Source organism: Tachyglossus aculeatus, chromosome 14 (assembly GCF_015852505.1).
Source record: "Tachyglossus aculeatus isolate mTacAcu1 chromosome 14, mTacAcu1.pri, whole genome shotgun sequence".
NCBI lineage: Eukaryota > Metazoa > Chordata > Mammalia > Monotremata > Tachyglossidae > Tachyglossus > Tachyglossus aculeatus.
In genome coordinates, this window is record NC_052079.1 from 3,843,988 (window position 1) to 3,861,302 (window position 17,315).

Genomic DNA, 17,315 nt, shown 5'->3' on the forward strand with positions numbered 1-17,315 from the left:
AGAGACAAGCAGACCCTCTTTGAGGGTCTGGGATCGAAGCAGCCTGGCTCAGTGGCAAGAGCCCGGGCTTTGGAGTCAGAGGTCAGGGGTTCGAATCCCGGCTCCGCCACATGTCTGCTGGGTGACCTTGGGGCAAGTCACTTAACTTCTCTGAGCCTCAGTTCCCTCATCTGTAAAATGGGGATTAAGACTGTGAGCCCCACGTGGGACAACTTAATCACCTTGTATCCTCCCCAGCGCTTAGAACAGTGCTTTGCACAGAGTGTAAGCGCTTAACAAATGCCATTATTATTATTATTATTATTATCGAGGCGGGGGAGAGGGCTGGGGACGCTGCTCTGAGGACCCGAAGGGAGCGGCGGCGGAGGAGGACAGAGCTCGGCCGATTCTCGCTGACCGTTTCCCGAGCCCCAGCGACGACCTGGGTTGATGTTCAAGGGAAGAAGTTGGTCTTTCCAAAGGCCTCCCCCGGAAAGAGATTAGGAGGTGCCAATGTGCAGGAAGCATGTGTGCCGCCATTTCCGTATGACCCGGTGTGAGGGGAGCAGGGGAGGCCAGGATCATTGAAATCCACGGATACCCGGGAGCCCTCGGGTCTGCCGAAGCCCCTCCCTCTTCCCCCAATCAATCAATCGATCAATCGTATTTATTGAGCACTTACTGTGTGCAGAGCACTGTACTAAGCACTTGGGAAGTACAAGTGGGCAACATATAGAGACCCCCAGCAGCCTTCACACCCACCCACCATTAACAGTGGTACAGCGCACTGCGCTAACTTTTGCATCCCTTTTTTGGTCCGCCCTCCGGGCCGCTAGAGAGAGAAGGCAGAGCAGGGGCTGTGGAATAGCCACAGACCGGGCAGTCCGACTCCCCAGGCCGCAGAATCATCATCATCATCAATCGTATTTATTGAGCGCTTACTAGGTGCAGATCACTGTATTAAGCGCTTGGGAAGTACAAATTGGCAACATATAGAGACAGTCCCTACCCAACAGTGGGCTCACAGTCTAAAAGTACAGAATCTGCGGCATTCTCCGCCCCCGAGAGGGTGATCTTTAGAGCGAGGCTCCTGCTCCTTGGAGACCTAAGCGCTTAGTGGTTGGCTGTCTTCTGTCCCCTCCATTTCTCCTCCTCCGCAGCCCTCCCAAGCTAGGGGACCCCCCCAAAGCCCCATGCAGTCGTCTGTCTCTGCCCCCTTCTCTCCCCCGACCCCAGTGGGCCAGCAGCCACTGGGCACCGTTGAGGACGGGATGCAGCTTCTGCGAACTCTGCCACATCCGCTGTGTGACCTTGGGCAAGCTACTTCACTTCTCTGGGCCTCAGTTACCTCATCTGTAAAGTGGGGGTTCAGAGTGTGATCCCCGGTTGGGACAGGGTCTGCGTCCACCCTGCTGAACTTGTACCTACCCCAGCGCTATAAACAGTGCTCACCACGTAGTAGGTGCTTAACGTGTACCGTAATCCTCATTATTTGTATTATTATTACCTGCAGGCGTGACCTCCACCGCTTCCCGAGAGTACACGCTCGTGTCGGGCGAGGCCGAGCGGACGCTCTCGTACCGGATCCGGCAGAACTTGACGTACCAGGCGTGTGGTCCCGCCGGCCCCAGCAGGGCGGTACCCGCCAGCCAGCGGCTCAGGGTGGACCGCGTCTTCGCTCTGTACAGCGCCGGGGAGAGGGTGCTGAGGTTTGCCGTCACTAACCACGTGGGGCCCGTAGAAGGTGAGCTCTCCGCTTCGGCTTCCTCCTTCCCCTCTCCCCTTTGCCTGCCCCTCTTCTTCCCCTGCCGATCATTCATCCATTCAGTCGTATTTATTGAGCGCTTACATTGTGCAGAGCTCGCAAAGTACAATTTGGCAACAGAGACAATCCCTACCAAACAAGGGATTCCCTTCCCTCCCCACATCCAGTAAAATCTGGCCGGGAGCGGGGGGCCGTTCTGTTTCCGCTTCAACCCCGGAGAAAGGCAGCGGCACTCGGGGGGGACATATTTACCCCCCCGAGCGTGTCAGGCTTGGCCGAACAAAGATCCCGGGATGGGCTGGGATAACTTCCTGCCCCACTCAGTGGAGGTCTGGAAATGCTGGCTGGCTGGGGGGCCCTGCCCGGGGAGAGGAGGCAGGGGGTGGGAAGTCGGGGGGCTCACGTTTGTTCCCTCCAGAGGGAGGGGTTTCTGAATTGGGGACTGGAATCTCTTTACACCAGCACCCTGTAAAGCAAAATGCCAACGATGCTCACTTAACAGCAGCAGGAAACTGAAAATCTCTTGCAATCAATCATATTTATTGAGCGCTTACTGTGTGCAGAGCACTGGACTAAGCGCTTGGGAAGCCCAAGTTAGCAACATAGAGAGACAGTCCCTACCCAACAGTGGGCTCACAGTCTAAAAGGGGGAGACAGAGAACAAAACCAAACGTACTAACAAAATAAATAGAATAGATATGTACAAGTAAAATAAATAGAGTAATAAATATGTACAAACTGGGGAGGTGTGCGTGCGTGTGTGTTTGTGTACCCTTGTGTGTCCATCTGTCCATCCTCCAAGCCTCTGTCTTTTTCCTGGGGGAGTTGTTTTCTAACAGGGATGCCTGTAAAACAACACAGCTGCCTGCCCCTCACGTGGAAGCTTCATTGTTTCCTGAGGCTTGGAACAAAGCAGTGCGTCTTTCCTCTTCAGGAATCCAGGATAAATAGCCGCTCGCTGACTCCCTCTCTGCTTCCCTCCCCTCTTCCTTCTCCTGCCCTCGGGGACCCCAGAACAGCCGTGCAGATGGCTCCAGGGGTTCCCTCCTAATCCTTCCCAAGCCTCCTGAAAGGCTCCTTCACTCCGGCATCCGGTGGAGTTTATTGAGCACCGACCCTGTGCCAAGCACTGTACCGAGCGCCGGGGGAGGATACAGGGGGGAGGATGAATTGAGCGAGGCCTCACAGACTGAAATTTACGGTCGGGGACAGGAAGCGGACCCTCAAGGAATCAAGCGATCGATCAATCCATCGCATTTATTGAGCGCTTACTGTGTGCAGAGCACTGTACTAGGTTGAAAGGATAAAAAGAGAGCAAAAAGACTGAGACGCCAAAAACGCTAAGAGCTGACGTTTGGTCTGGATAAGCTCTTAAGGGCTCGGGGTGCATAGGATGTGTGGCAGTCCTTTCCACACGGAAATAGTGGTGATGGTATCTACTGAGTGCCTAAAGAGTACCCAAGGACAGCAGAAGCAAGGCACACAATCCCAGCCTTCAAGGAGCTTCCACTCGGTCGATCATATTTATTGAGAAGCAGCGTGGCTCAGTGGAAAGAGCACGAGCTTTGGAGTCAGAGGTCAGGGGTTCAAATCCCGCCTCTACCACTTGTCAGCTGTGTGACTTTGGGCAAGTCACTTCACTTCTCTGGGCCTCAGTTCCCTCACCTGTCAAATGGGGGTGAAGACTGTGAGCCCCCTGTCCTGTCACCTTGTAACCTCCCCAGTGCTTAGAACTGTGCTTTGCACATAGTAAGCGCTTAATAAATGCCATTATTATTACTATTGAGCCTTACTATGTGCAGAGTACTGTACTAAGCGCTTGGGAGAGTACAGTATAACTGATACATTCCCTGCCAACAACAAGCTTATGGTCTAGAGAAGCAGCGTGGCTCAGTGGACAGGAGCCCGGGCTTGGGAGTCAGAGGTCATGGGTTCGAATCCCGGCTCCGCCAATTGTCAGCTGTGTGACTTTGGGCAAGTCACTTAACTCCTCTGGGCCTCAGTTACCCCATCTGTAAAACAGGGATGAAGACTGTGAGCCCCCCGGGGGACCACCTGATCACCTTGTAACCTCCCCAGTGCTTAGAACGGTGCTTTGCACGTAGTAAGCACTTAATAAATGCCATTATTATTATTATTAGAGGAGACTCGAACGAGGAGCTTGTCTTAATCGGGTTCGGGTCATTCAACCGTATTTACGGAGCATTTACTGTGTGCTCTATTTATTACTCTATTTTATTTGTACATATTCTATTTATTTTGTAAATATGTTTTGTTGTCTGTCTCCCCCTTCTAGACTGTGAGCCCACTGTTGGGTAGGGACCGTCTTGAGGTGTTGCCAACTTGGACTTCCCAAGCGCTTAGTCCAGTGCTCCGCACACAGTAAGAGCTCAATAAATACGATTGAATGAATGAATGCCGGGCACTGCACTAAGCGCTTGGGAGAGTACAATATAAAAATAGACACATTCCCTGCCCTGTTGCGCGTGCGTCTAGATCTTTATCTTACCCCGACGTCAATCCCTTGCCCGGCTCTCGGGGTCCCAGCACGTGGCGGTGGTTTTTCTTTTTTTCTTTTTTCTCCCCCTCTGCCAATTTAGGAGACGCGGACGCGTTGACGGTGAACCCCTGCTCCGACGGCACCCACACGTGTCACGGCTCGGCCCGGTGCCTGGCGGGAGCGGCGGGCCTGGCCTACACTTGCGAATGCACAGCTGGCTTCCAGGGAGACGGGCACCACTGCCAGGGTAACTGCCCACACCAGCCGGGCGGGGTTACTCAGAAGCAGCGTGGCTCAGTGGAAAAAGCCCGGGCTTTGGAGTCGGAGGTCATGGGTTCAAATCCCGACTCCGCCCGTTGTCAGCTGGGTGACTTTGGGCGAGTCACTTCACTTCTCTGGGCCTCAGTTCCCTCATCTGTAAAATGGGGATTAAAACTGTGAGCCCGCCTCGTGGGACAACCTGATCACCTTGTAACCTCCCCAGCGCTTAGAACAGTGCTTTGCACATAGTAAGCACTTAATAAATACCATCATCATCATTATTATTATTATTACTGACGGCTCCAGAAGCAGCCTGGCGGCTACAGCCCCGGCCTGGGAATCGGAAGGTCGTCGGTTCTAATCCCGGCTCTGCCAACTGGTCTGCTGGGTGACTGTGGGCGAGTCACTTCACTTCTGTGGGCCTCAGTTTCCCCATCTTTAAAACGGGGATTGAGACTGGGAGCCCAATGTGGGACAGGGAGCAGGTCCAACCCGATTTATTTCAGCCTCTCTTGGGGTTTGCAGGGTGGCCGAGGAGTGGCTTCAAGGAGAAGTTCACGTGTGCAGGATTTGCAGGGAGAGTTTCTGAGCTGTACGCGGCTGCTCCGAGACCCCCGGGACGCCTTTGACAGACTGTTTTCCGGGCTTGGCTACCTACCTCTTATATGGGCTCCGAACAGATTTCCCCCACATAAATATGTGTGACCATTCCACCCAACAGCCAAATCCTCTTTGTCCTACAAAGATGGATTTCCATTTGTTTTTTTTTCTGTGCTAAACATGGTGGATGTTATAGCTAGGATGCTATTTGGAAGGAGAGAAAATTCCCCCTTAAAATTTTGCCGGTGTGAGCTGAATTTTTTTTGTTTTCATTTGTCAGTTTGGAGTGGTTGCTAGTCAGAGAGAAGCAGCACGGCTCAGTGGAAAGAGCACGGGCTTGGGAGTCAGAGGTCCTGGGTTCAAATCCCGGCTCCGCCAATTGTCAGCTGTGTGACTTTGGGCAAGTCACTTAACTTCTCTGTGCCTGTTCCTCATCTGTGCCTGTTCCTCCTCCTCATTAGAGGAGCAGCGTGGCTCAGTGGAAAGAGCCCGGGCTTTGGAGTCAGAGGTCATGGGTTCGAATCCTGGCTCCGCCACATGTCTGCTGTGTGACCTTGGGCAAGTCGCTTCACTTCTCGGAGCCTCAGTTCCCTCATCTGGAAAATGGGGATGATGACTGTGAGCCCCACGCGGGACAACCTGATCACCTTGTATCCCCCTCGCCCCAGCGCTTAGAACAGTGCTTTGCACAAAGTAAGCGCTTAACAAATGCCATCACTATTATTATTATTATCTGTAAAATGGGGATAAAGACTGTGAGCCCCCCGTGGGACAACCTGATCACCTTGTATCGCCCCCCCAGAACTTAGAACAGTGCTTTGCACATAGTAACCGCTTAACAAATGCCATCATTATTATTACTATCTGTAAAATGGGGATTAAGACTGTGAGCCCCCCTGTGGGACAACCTGATCACCTTGTAAACCTCCCCAGCGCTTACAACAGTGCTCTGCACATAGTAAGCGCTTAATAAATGCCATAATTATTATTAGAGAGAGCGGGCAGAGAGACGTGGCCAGCTGCTGTTCCCTGCTGGCTTGGCCCAGCTGGGGGTTGGTGGGAGGGGGACGACGGTCTGACCTTAGCCGCTGTCGTCATCATCATCATCAATCGTATTTATTGAGCGCTTACTATGTGCAGAGCACTGTACTAAGCGCTTGGGAAGTAGAAATTGGCAACATATATCATCGTGTCGGCCGGCTGTGCTTCCTCCCCAGATGTGGACGAGTGTGCCGAGGGCACCCACCGCTGCGGCCCCAACTCGCGCTGCGTCAACTCGCCGGGCAGCTACCAGTGCCTGTGCCACGGCGGGTCCCAGCTCGCCCCAGACGGGCGCACCTGTGTCCGTAAGTGTCGGCCTCGGGGCGGTCCTGCCCTTGGTGGGATTCGCGGGGGAGCTCCCGGAGGGCTCGCTCCAGAGTTGACCCTGTGGAGCCCTGCCCCGCGGCTCATTTTCATTCAATCAATCAATCAATCGCATTTATTGAGCGCTTCCTGTGTGCAGAGCACTGTACTAAGCACTTGGGAAGTCCAAGTTGGCAACAGATAGAGACGGTCCCTACCCAACAGTGGGCTCATAGTCTAGAAGGGGGAGACAGAACAAATCCAAACATATTAACAAAATACAATAAATAGAATAGATATGTACAAGTAATAATAATGTTGGTATTTGTTAAGCGCTTACTATGTGCAAAGCACTGTTCTAAGCGCTGGGGGGAACACATGGAGATGAGGTTGTCCCACGTGGGGCTCACAGTCTTAATCCCCATTTTACAGATGAGGGAACTGAGGCACAGAGAAGTGAAGTGACTTGCCCAAGGTCACACAGCAGACATGTGGGGGAGGCGGGATTCGAACCCATGACCTCTGACTCCCAAGCCCGCGCTCTTTCCACTGAGCCATGCTGCTTCTCTGTAAAATAGAGTAATAAATATGTACAACCATATATACAGATATACAGGTGCTGTGGGGAAGGGAAGGAGGTAAGACGGGGGGAGGGAGAGGGGGACGAGGGGGAGAGGAAGGAAGGGGCTCAGCCTGGGAAGGCCTCCTGGAGGAGGTGAGCTCTCAGCAGAGCCTTGAAGGGAGGAAGAGAGCGAGCTTGGCGGATGGGCAGAGGGAGGGCATTCCAGGCCCGGGGGAGGACGGGGGCCGGGGGTCGATGGCGGGACAGGCGAGAACGAGGCCTAACGGTGAGGAGATTAGTGGCAGAGGAGCGGAGGGTGCGGGCTGGGCTGGAGAAGGACAGAAGGGAGGTGAGGGAGGAGGGGCGAGGTGATGGATGGATGGACAGCCTGGAAGCCCAGGGTGAGGAGTTTCTGCCTGATGCACAGATTGATTGGTAGCCACTGGAGATTCATTCATTCACTCGTATTTATTGAGCGCTTACTGTGTGCAGAGCACGGTACTAAGCGCTTGGGAAGCACAAGTCGGCAACATATAGAGACGGTCCCATTTGCATCAGAATGGGTCAGAGCAGAGGGCAGAGCTTCGTACCCCGTGATTTTTCCCAACTGGCTGCCTTTGAAACTCAACTAGAAGGGTGAGCTGCCAACCTCTTCCCCCCTACGCTCCTTGGTATCCGGACTGTCCCAGGTGGACCCATATTACCGGGCTTAGAATCCTCTAGTGGGCTTTTGCAGCTACAAACACCAGTGTGGGATGCCCTGTAAGGAAATAAAAAGCACTACTGAACTTACTACTCACTCACTGATGAGCCCCAACAATGATAACTAACAAAATCTTTAAGGTGCTCTCCAGTCAGTGGACTCCTTTTATCCCAGCATCTCTGTGAGGGAGAGAGGTGGTGGTTGTCATCCCCATTTTATAGAGGAGGAAACTGAGGCAGAGGAGGGGACGGGCTTGTCCGAGGGGGCACCAGGGCGTGCAGAGCGCCGTTCCGGGGGACGGGGGCTGCCTCATGGAAGCCGAGCCTGTTTTTCCTCTCCCTCCTCAGTTGTTTCCCCTCCCGCCAATCCCTGCGAAGACGGCAGCCACAACTGCGGCCCCCCGGGCCGGGCCCGCTGCGTCCATCACGGGGGAAGCTCCTTCAGCTGCGAGTGTCTCCCCGGCTACGTCGGCGACGGCCTGGACTGTGCCGGTAAGCGACCCCGCCGCTCCATCTCCCCGGACCGGACCGGAAGATCTCCAAAGGCAGGGATCGTGTCTGCTAGCTCGGCGACACGGCCCAAGTGCTCTGCAGTCAATCGCTCATATTTATTGGGTGCTTACTGTGTGCAGAACACTGTACTAAGTGTCTGGGAGAGTCCACTACAACACACATTCCCCATCCACAACGAGCGTACGGACTAGAGGGGGGGACAGACGTTAAATCAATAAATGACGGATATGTACCGAAGTGCCGTGGGGCTGGGGAAAGCGGAGGAGGGGGGGATAAGGAGAGCAAGTCAGGGTGATGAAGAAATTAGCTCATCTGTAAAATGGGGATTAAGACTGTGAGCCCCACGTGGGATAACTTGATCACCTTGTATCCCCTCCCAGCACTTAGAACAGTGCTCTGCACATAGTAAGCGCTTAACAAATGCCATTATTATTAAAAGGGAAAGAGGGCTTAGTCAGGGAAGGCCTCTTGGAGGGGGTGGGCCTTCAGTAAGACTCTGAAGGTCGAGGGAGCCGTTGTCTGTCGGATATGAAGAGGGGAGGGCCTTCCAGGCCGGAGGTAGGATGTGGGCGAGAGGTTGGTGGTGAGAGAGATGAGATGGAGATACAGCGAGTAGGTTGGCATACGGTTACATGATAGATGCTGTCGATTGACTGCCCACGCAGGTTCACTCCAGACCGGGGGTCCGGACTCTCCTCGGGACTTTCGGGTCGAGAGGACGGTCTGGAAGGAGAAAGCAAGGTGGCTGTTCCTCCATGCCACCACCCCTGGGACTTCTCCCCTGGGAATGGTGAAGGGTCAGACTCTGAAAGGCCCAGCCCCGACCCTGGAGGAGCTCCCAATCTCACTGGGGAGGCAGGCAGACGCACGTTAGTTCCCAGTGGTGAGATCGGAAGAACCAAGCTTGTGTCTCATGGTGAAATGGCCCTCTGCCTCCCTGTCTGGCCCCCCGCAGATGTGGACGAGTGCGCGGAAGGCCGATGTCACCATGCAGCCGCCTGCCACAACGCCCCAGGCTCCTTCACCTGCCAGTGCCAAGCCGGCTACCGAGGGGACGGCTTCCAGTGTGTGCCCGGTAAGCCTTCGGGGCTTGGGGCGTTGGTGCTCCCCGCCCGCCCTCTGCGTTACAGATTCCTAGCCTACCCCGGGCTCTGGCCGCAGGGCCCGGCTTCTGGGTTTTACTCTGGCCTTTGTCTTCTCCTCGGCCTCCCAGAAACAGGGCCGATTCTGCTTGATTCGACAGAGGAGCAGGGTGCCAGTTATCCATCCATTCATTCATTCATTCATTCATTCATTCAATCGTATTTATTGAGAGCTTACTGTGTGCACAGCACCGTACTAAGCACTTGGGAAGTACGGGTTGGCAACATCTAGAGACGGTCCCTACCAAACAGCGGGCTCACAGTCTAGAAGGGGGAGACAGACTATAAAACAAAACATGTGGACAGGTGTCAAGTCATCACAATAATCAATCGTATTTATTGAGCGCTTACTGTGTTCAGAGCGCTGTACTAAGCGCTTGGGAAGTCCAAGTTGGCAACATATAGAGACAGTCCCTACCCAACAGTGGGCTCACAGTCTAAAAGGGGGAGACAGAGAACAAAACCAAACATACTGATAAAATAAATAGAAATAAAGCTAGATGCACATCAGTAACAAAGTAAATATGATAGTAAATATGTGCAAGTAAAATAGAGTAATAAATCTGTACAAACATATATACAGGTGGCGTGGGGAGGGGAAGGAGGTAGGGTGGGGAGGGATGGGGACACAGTAAGCGCTCAATAAATACGATTGATGATGGGGAGGAGGAGAGGAAAAAGGGGGCTCAGTGTGGGAAGGCCTCCTGGAGGAGGTGAGCGCTCAGTAGGGCTTTGAAGGGAGGAAGAGAGCTAGCTTGGTGGATGTACGGAGGGAGGGCATTCCGGGCCAGGGGGAGGACGTGGGCCAGGGGTCGAAGGTGGGACGGGTGAGAATGAGGTACGGTGAGGAGGTGAGCGGCAGTTTCCCCTCATCAGTCCCCTGTGGGCATCGCCGCCGTTCCCCCGGGGCGGGCACCGGTCTCCCTACGGACCGTGGGCCCCGCACGGCGCCCAGGGTTGGCTGAGCGGGGCCCGGGGACGCGAAGGGGACCGGGCTGGTGGCGGGCCGGAGCCGCTCCGGGCCCTGCTCCCAAGTAGGTTGAGGGGCGTCTGCCAGGAAGACCCAGCTCGGTCTGACCCTCTCCCTCCTCCCCCCCTCCGGGGCCGGTTCTCTCCGCAAGACCCCGTCCCGGGCCTGAAGCCTTGCGAGTACCAGCGACGCTATCCCCAGGCCGAGCCGGGCTCGGCCCCGGCCCTCCACGTCCCGCAGTGCGACGAGCAAGGAGATTTCCGGCCTTTGCAGTGCCACAGCAGCACTGGCTACTGCTGGTGTGTGGACCAGAACGGCCAGGAGATCGGTGGCACCCGGACCCCCCCGGGGGCCCCCCAGCCCCGCTGCGCGACTCCAGGTCAGCTTTCCATTTTCTAATTTAGTGAGCACCATAGCCTAGTCATTCATTGTCATATTTATTGAGCGCTTACTGTGTGCAGAGCACTGGACTAAGCGCTTGGGAAGTACAAGTCGGCAACATCTAGAGACGGTCCTTCCCCAACAACGGGCTCACAGTCTAGAAAGGGGAGAGAGACAACAAAACATGTGGACAGGTGTCGACAGAGCCCGGGCCAGAGAGGCATTAGGAGCTCTGCCACTTGTCAGCTGTGTGGCCTTGGGCAAGTCACTTTCCTTCTCTGGGTCTCAGTTGCCTCATCTGTAAAATGGGGTTTAAGAGTGGGAGCCTCAGGTGGGACATGGACTGGGTCCAACCTGATTAGCTTGTATCAAGCCCAGCGCTTAGAAAGGTGTCTGGCACACAGCGCTTATGTGGGGAGAGGAGAGGTAGGGTACTTTCCAAGCGCTTAGTACAGTGCTGTGCACACAGTAAGCGCTCAATAAATGATTGAATGAATGGTGGGAGGTGGTGGTGAGCAGGGGGAGGGGAGGGGGCAACACACTGTATGTCTGGCAGTGTGCAAATGCCTCCTTCCCTACCCACGAGGAGCTGACGCTCCCGCTGTTGGGTAGGGACTGTCTCTATGTGTTGCCAACTTGTACTTCCCAAGCGCTTAGTACAGTGCTCTGCACACAGTAAGCGCTCAATAAATACAACTGATTGATGGGGAAGACCGAGAGACGGGTATTTACAGAGTAGTCGAGATACGTGTCTGAATGTAGAACGGAATTTGATGTCAGAGCCGAGGAGGGCTCTTTTAGACTGTGAGCCCACTGTTGGGTAGGGACTGTCTCTAGATGTTGCCAATTGGTACTTCCCAAGCGCTTAGTACAGTGCTCTGCACATAGTAAGTGCTCGATAAATACGATTGATGATGATGATGAGGGGCAACGGTAAGACTGCACGTACTACAGCTAGCTGGGTGGGTCGGGTGACGTGCAGTTGGGCTTGGGGAGCGCGAGTTGGAGGAAGGGGCCATGGGGAAGGCTGGGGTCTGGCTCGAGGGAGGGAGATGGGGTGAGGATGATGAGGAGGAGGAGAGGGGGGAGGAACTGGGTGCCGTGAGGGGAGGAGGCAGATGAGGGGAGCACCGAGATGTAGGGTGGCGGGTAACGGGTGAGATGGAGCCCGGCTGGGATGCATCTGGACGGCTGTGGACCGGGCCCTGAGGGGATGAGGCTCTGGGCCGGGAGATGGCCCAGCCCAAATCGTCCCCGAAAGTTAAGAGTGGTGGGCTCCCCTGCCCCCATCTCACTGAGAAAACCGCTTCTCGGGAAGGCGCTCCAGAGGGAGGAATTCTTCTCCCGACCTTTGTAGAGCCGAGGGCCACCAGGGAGGTTCAGGGGTCGGAGCGGGGAACAGGGCGACCTGACCGCACTCGGCCGGTGGCCGTCACAGACAGCCTGGGCATGGGGCGGCACGGCCCCTCCTCGTAAGCAAGAAAGAGGAAGGTAAGGTTGCCTGGAGATTTTTGTCTCCCGTGGCGAGGCCCTTGTTGCCTAGAGGCTAGATTGGGAGCTCCCTGATGCTTGTCAGATACCTCTGGTCATGGGGCATCTAGTCACTTAGTCACTTATTCAAGCAGCATGGCGTAGGGGATAGAGCCCGGGTCTGGCAGTTAGAAGAAGGTCGTGGGTTCTAATCCCAGCTCCACCACTTGTCTGCTGTGTGACCTTGGGCAAATCACTTCACTTCCCTGGGCCTCATTTCCCTTATCAAATGGAGATTGAGACCGTGAGCCCCACGTGGGACAGGGACCCGCGTCCAACCCGATTTGCTTGTATCCACCCCAGCACTTGGTACGACGACTGGCACAAGCACTTAACAAATACCGCGATTATTACTACCGTTACTGCTCAGTCCTATTCATTGAGCACTCACTGTGCAGAGCACTGTACTAAGTGCTCGGGAGAGTATATTAGCACAGTAAACAGGCACTTTCCCCTCCCCTTGCCCCTCCTCAAGCCAGGGGCCTGTGAGATCCCGCGTCCGAAGGCCCCTGCCCCGACCGGGTCTCTCCGTCTCCCCCGGCGCAGAGCCCACGCAGAGGCCGCAGACGTTCTGCGAGCGGTGGCGGCAGAATCTCCTGGAGCACTACGGCGGGCAGCCCCGGCAAGACCAGTACGTGCCCCAGTGCGACCAGCTGGGCGAGTTCCGCCCGCTGCAGTGCCACGGCAACAGTGAGCACTGCTGGTGCGTGGGCCGCGACGGCAGAGAGCTCGAGGGGACCCGGTCCCGCCCGGGCGTCCCGCCGCCGTGTAAGTACTCACTCGTTCCTTCCAACTGAGCACTTGATGCGTGCTGAGCACTGTACTAAACTCTGGGGAGAGTACGCTCCAACTGTGTTACCAGACGCATCCCCATCCCCTGCCCACAACGCGCTTACGTGTCCCCGGGGAGGGTGGCAGCCTGTGCCGTTTCCATGGGAACGGGAGGCCGAGGAACGGGGAGATCCCAGCGGGGCTCAGTGGAAAGAGCCCGGGCTTTGGAGTCAGAGGTCATGGGTTTGAATCCCGGCTCTGCCACATGTCTGCTGTGTGACCTTGGGCAAGTCACTTAACTTCTCTGAGCCTGTTACCTCATCTGTAAAATGGGGATTGACTGTGAGCCCCACGTGGGACAACCCAATCACGTTATACCCCCCCAGCGCTTAGAACAGTGCTTTGCACTAGTAAGCGCTTAACAAATGCCATCATCATCATCATCCCCATCCTCTGCCCACAACGCGCTTACGTGTCCCCCGGGGAGGGTGGCAGCCTGTGCCGTTTCCATGGGAACGGGGGGCCGAGGAACGGGGAGATCCCAGCGTGGCTCAGTGGAAAGAGCCCGGGCTTTGGAGCCAGAGGTCATGGCTTTGAATCCCGGCTCCGCCACATGTCTGCTGTGTGACCTTGGGCAAGTCACTTTTAACTTCTCTGAGCCTCAGTTACCTCATCTGTAAAATGGGGATTGACTGTGAGCCCCACGTGGGACAACCCGATCACATTATACCCCCCCAGTGCTTAGAACAGTGCTTTGCACATAGTAAGCGCTTAACAAATGCCATCATCATCATCATCCCCATCCTCTGCCCACAACGTGCTTACGTGTCCCCGGGGAGGGTGGCAGCCTGTGCCGTTTCCATGGGAACGGGAGGCCGAGGGATGGGGAGATCCCAGCGTGGCTCAGTGGAAACAGCCCGGGCTTTGGAGTCAGAGGTCATGGGTTCGAATCCCGGCTCTGCCACGTCTGTTGTGTGACCTTGGGCAAGTCACTTAACTTCTCTGAGCCTCAGTTACCTCATCTGTAAAATGGGGATTGACTGTGAGCCCTACGTGGGACAACCCGATCACGTTATACCCCCTCAGCGCTTAGAACAGTGCTTTGCACATAAATGCCATCATCATCATCATCATTCCCAATCTAAGGGTGCACAGCCAGTCGATTTGGGGGGGACAATGGAGAGAGGAGGGCCCGGTGGCAGATGGGACGGGCCAGGCTCTGACTCAGGCCTGGCTGGGCGCCGGGGCTTACGGGATAAGTGTTTTGGGCTGGCGTTCCCAGAACTACTCAAAAACAAACGTGACGAGTGTGTCCGCCATCTGATCCGAGTTGGGGGGCCATCTGGAGCTGATCAACCCACGGGGATCCCCCTCTACTTCCCCCCCTCCTTTTTCCCTCCCCCAGCTCCGTGAGCCCCGGAGAGTCAGAGGGAGACTTTGCCGGCTGTTGTGCTGCCCTTTCTCCCTCTCCCTGCACTGTTCTGGAGGAGGTTTTCCTGGACTTCCTCCTTCTGAGCCATTGGCAGCGATTGACACAATTGATCCTTGCTTCAAACGGAAGGATGCCCGGGAGTTGAGGGTTCTTCAGGAGGACATCTGGGGCCCACTTGTGTGTGTGTGTTGCGGGGGGGGGAATACACAGCCCCAGGAGCCGGTAGAGACTGTGGGAAACCCAGGCCTTGTCTCTCTGTTGGCAGGTTTGCCCAGCGTGGCCCCACCCACGGTCCAGCCTTCACCGCGTCCCGATGTGAACCCCCCGGGCACGGGCACCTTTCTCCTTTACGCCCAGGGGCAGCAGATTGGCTACTTACCTTTGAACGGCACCCGGCTTCAGAAAGACTCGGCAAAGACCCTGCTGTCCCTGCATGTAAAGTATCTCGTTGGGGAAGGGCTGTGCCCCCCAATCCCGTCCCACCCCGTCCTTGGCCCTCATTCGTGGCGCGAAGTCTCCATCTCCTTTGGGCAAGCCACTTTACCTCCCCCTCGGCCTTGGTTTTGGTAGGATGGGGATAAAAAAAAATACCTGTCTCTCTCCCTAAGGGAGATTTTATGAGCCTAAAATGCAAGCTACAGGCAGTCCTCCCGTCATACCTGCTTTCATTGGGTGCTGTTGGGAAAATTAGTGTGGCTTAGTGGATAGAACATGGACCTAGGCATCAGAAAGACTTGGGTTCTGATCCCGGCTCTGCCGCTCGTCTCCTGTGGTACCGTGGGCAAGTCACTTCACTTCTTACAGTGACCTCATCTGAGAAACGGGGATTAAGAGTCGGAGCCCCGTGTGGGACAGGGACTGTGTCCAACCTGATGAACTTGTATCTATCCCGGTGCGTGGCACGTAAGTTCTTAACAAGTACTATTAGTATTATTATTAATAACGGTAGTAAGAATAATAACTGGGAGGTGTTTTCGCACCCTTGCTTGCCTGTCGGGACGGAGAGAGCGTGAGTGGGGTCGGGGGAGAAGGTTGTGCACCTGCAGGGCCATTTCTCAGCAAGAACATTATTCCTCGCATCTCGGAGAACCCACTTCCTACCCCCGGAATCCCTCAGATTCCCTGTTGCGTGGGCCTGCCGCCCGACTGGGGCTCCCCTCCGGGAGCAGCCTTTGGATCTCTGGCTGGACAGGTATCTCTCAGCTTGCTCTGACGTGGGATTGGTGTTGCCCGTTCCCAGAAAAGGCTTGGTTTTTCTTTGAGCTTCTTGCCAGTTTTTTCCAGCCTGGGTTAGGCTCAGCAAGGCAGGGCCAGGCATTCCGAAGGGGTCCCTGGAGCCCCCTGGCAAAGCGCCATCCCCCATCCTCCACACAGGCCCCAGGGAGCCCTCCGGGACGGCGGGCCCGTGGCCTCGATCCCAGATGCCTCCTTCCCCCAGCCCCACGTGTTCCCTTTTTCCCGACATGGAGCTCTGGAGCCGTGGCTAGTTCTCACAAAAGCTGTTCTCACTTCCTGTGAAGCTTGCATTTTCCAACCCCACTGGAAGGGCCAAGCGGCCTTTTTCTCCCGATGACCTCCCATTCGTTAGCTCCGAGAGCGGCACGATCCCGGCGGGACGGAAACCCGGACAGGCCGACCACCTCGGGGATGTTGACCTCAACGGTTAAGACTCCCCTCCACCCCCTAGAAGTCTCGCAGTCGTCTGCGTGTCCCGGAGCCGCCGCACAGCTGGCGGCCCCTCTCTCCCGCCGCGTGGGAGCTGTGCTCGGGCCGGAGGCCGCGGGCCAAGACCCATTTGAGCAACACCTGAGCCGGCCAGGCGAGAACTGGACGTCTGACTCTCCCCTTCCCTTCCCGCCCAGCCTTCTCCCAGCCTACCGGCCTCTGAGTCTGAGGACCCGCGGTTCCTGGCGGGCCTACCCACGGGGCTTCTCACTGGCATCTGCTGTTAGCTTTTCCGGAGTTCCCGGCGGAAGGTGGTGACGGTTTGGCTCCGGAATGGCAGGTTGCATCCAGTGGCCGCCTGCCTTTATACGAAGGGATAGAATGATTAATAATAGTAATAATAACTGTGGTATTAGCTAAGCGCTTGCTACGTGCCAGACGCCGTACTGAACGCTGGAGTGGATACAAGGAAATTGCGTTGGACACGGTCCACATGGGGCTCACGCTCCTAATTCCCATTTTCAGATGAGGTCACTGAGGCCCAGAGAAGTGAGGCGACTTGCCCAAGGTCACCCAGCGGACAAATGACGGAGTGGGATTAGAACCCAGGTCCTACAGACTCCCAGCCCCAGGCTGTAGCCACTAGGCACACTGCTTTTCTTAAAAACAGCCTGCATCAGCCCCTGCCCGCTGCAAAAAAGCAGCTGAGTCCGAACATTTTCCCCTCCCGGCTGTTTTGGACCTCCCAGGGCTCCATAGTTGTGGGCATCGACTACGACTGCCGGGACAAGATGGTGTACTGGACGGACGTGGCCGGGCGGCTGATCAGCCGGACCAGTTTGGAACCGGGCTCTGAGCCCGAGACCGTCATCAATTCAGGTAAGGCCACGTTTTCCGGGGCGGCGGGCTTGACCGGATTTCCCGTCTGGTTCACCGCTCGCCCGGAAATGGCTTACGGAAAGCGGGGCCCTCGTTCGATCAATCAATCAATTGTATTTATTGAGCGCTTACTGTGTGCGGAGCACTGTACTGAGCGCTTGGGAAGTACAAGTTGGCAACATCTCGAGAGGATGGAGTTGGTGGGAGCGCTGGGGCAGGCTAGGTTGGGAGAAGGGCAGCCCTGTCAGGCCTAGCTCATCCTTGTTATCAAGGTCCACAGGGCCCGGGCATGGGCGGAGTTTTTATTCGCGTGGCGCTC

At 55.9% G+C, this 17,315-nt stretch overlaps 1 protein-coding gene across 1 annotated transcript in view; it reads left to right on the forward strand.

The window, feature by feature from the left end:
* Positions 1–17,315, forward strand: part of NID2 (nidogen 2) — a 54,417-nt gene that overhangs the window by 31,580 nt on the left and 5,522 nt on the right. The window contains exons 8-16 of the mRNA XM_038756726.1: positions 1,493–1,723; positions 4,345–4,491; positions 6,323–6,451; positions 8,062–8,205; positions 9,182–9,301; positions 10,490–10,717; positions 12,796–13,017; positions 14,718–14,887; positions 16,867–16,996. Of these exons, the coding sequence (XP_038612654.1) occupies positions 1,493–1,723; positions 4,345–4,491; positions 6,323–6,451; positions 8,062–8,205; positions 9,182–9,301; positions 10,490–10,717; positions 12,796–13,017; positions 14,718–14,887; positions 16,867–16,996 (1,521 nt within the window). The remainder of the gene's footprint in view (positions 1–1,492; positions 1,724–4,344; positions 4,492–6,322; positions 6,452–8,061; positions 8,206–9,181; positions 9,302–10,489; positions 10,718–12,795; positions 13,018–14,717; positions 14,888–16,866; positions 16,997–17,315) is intronic.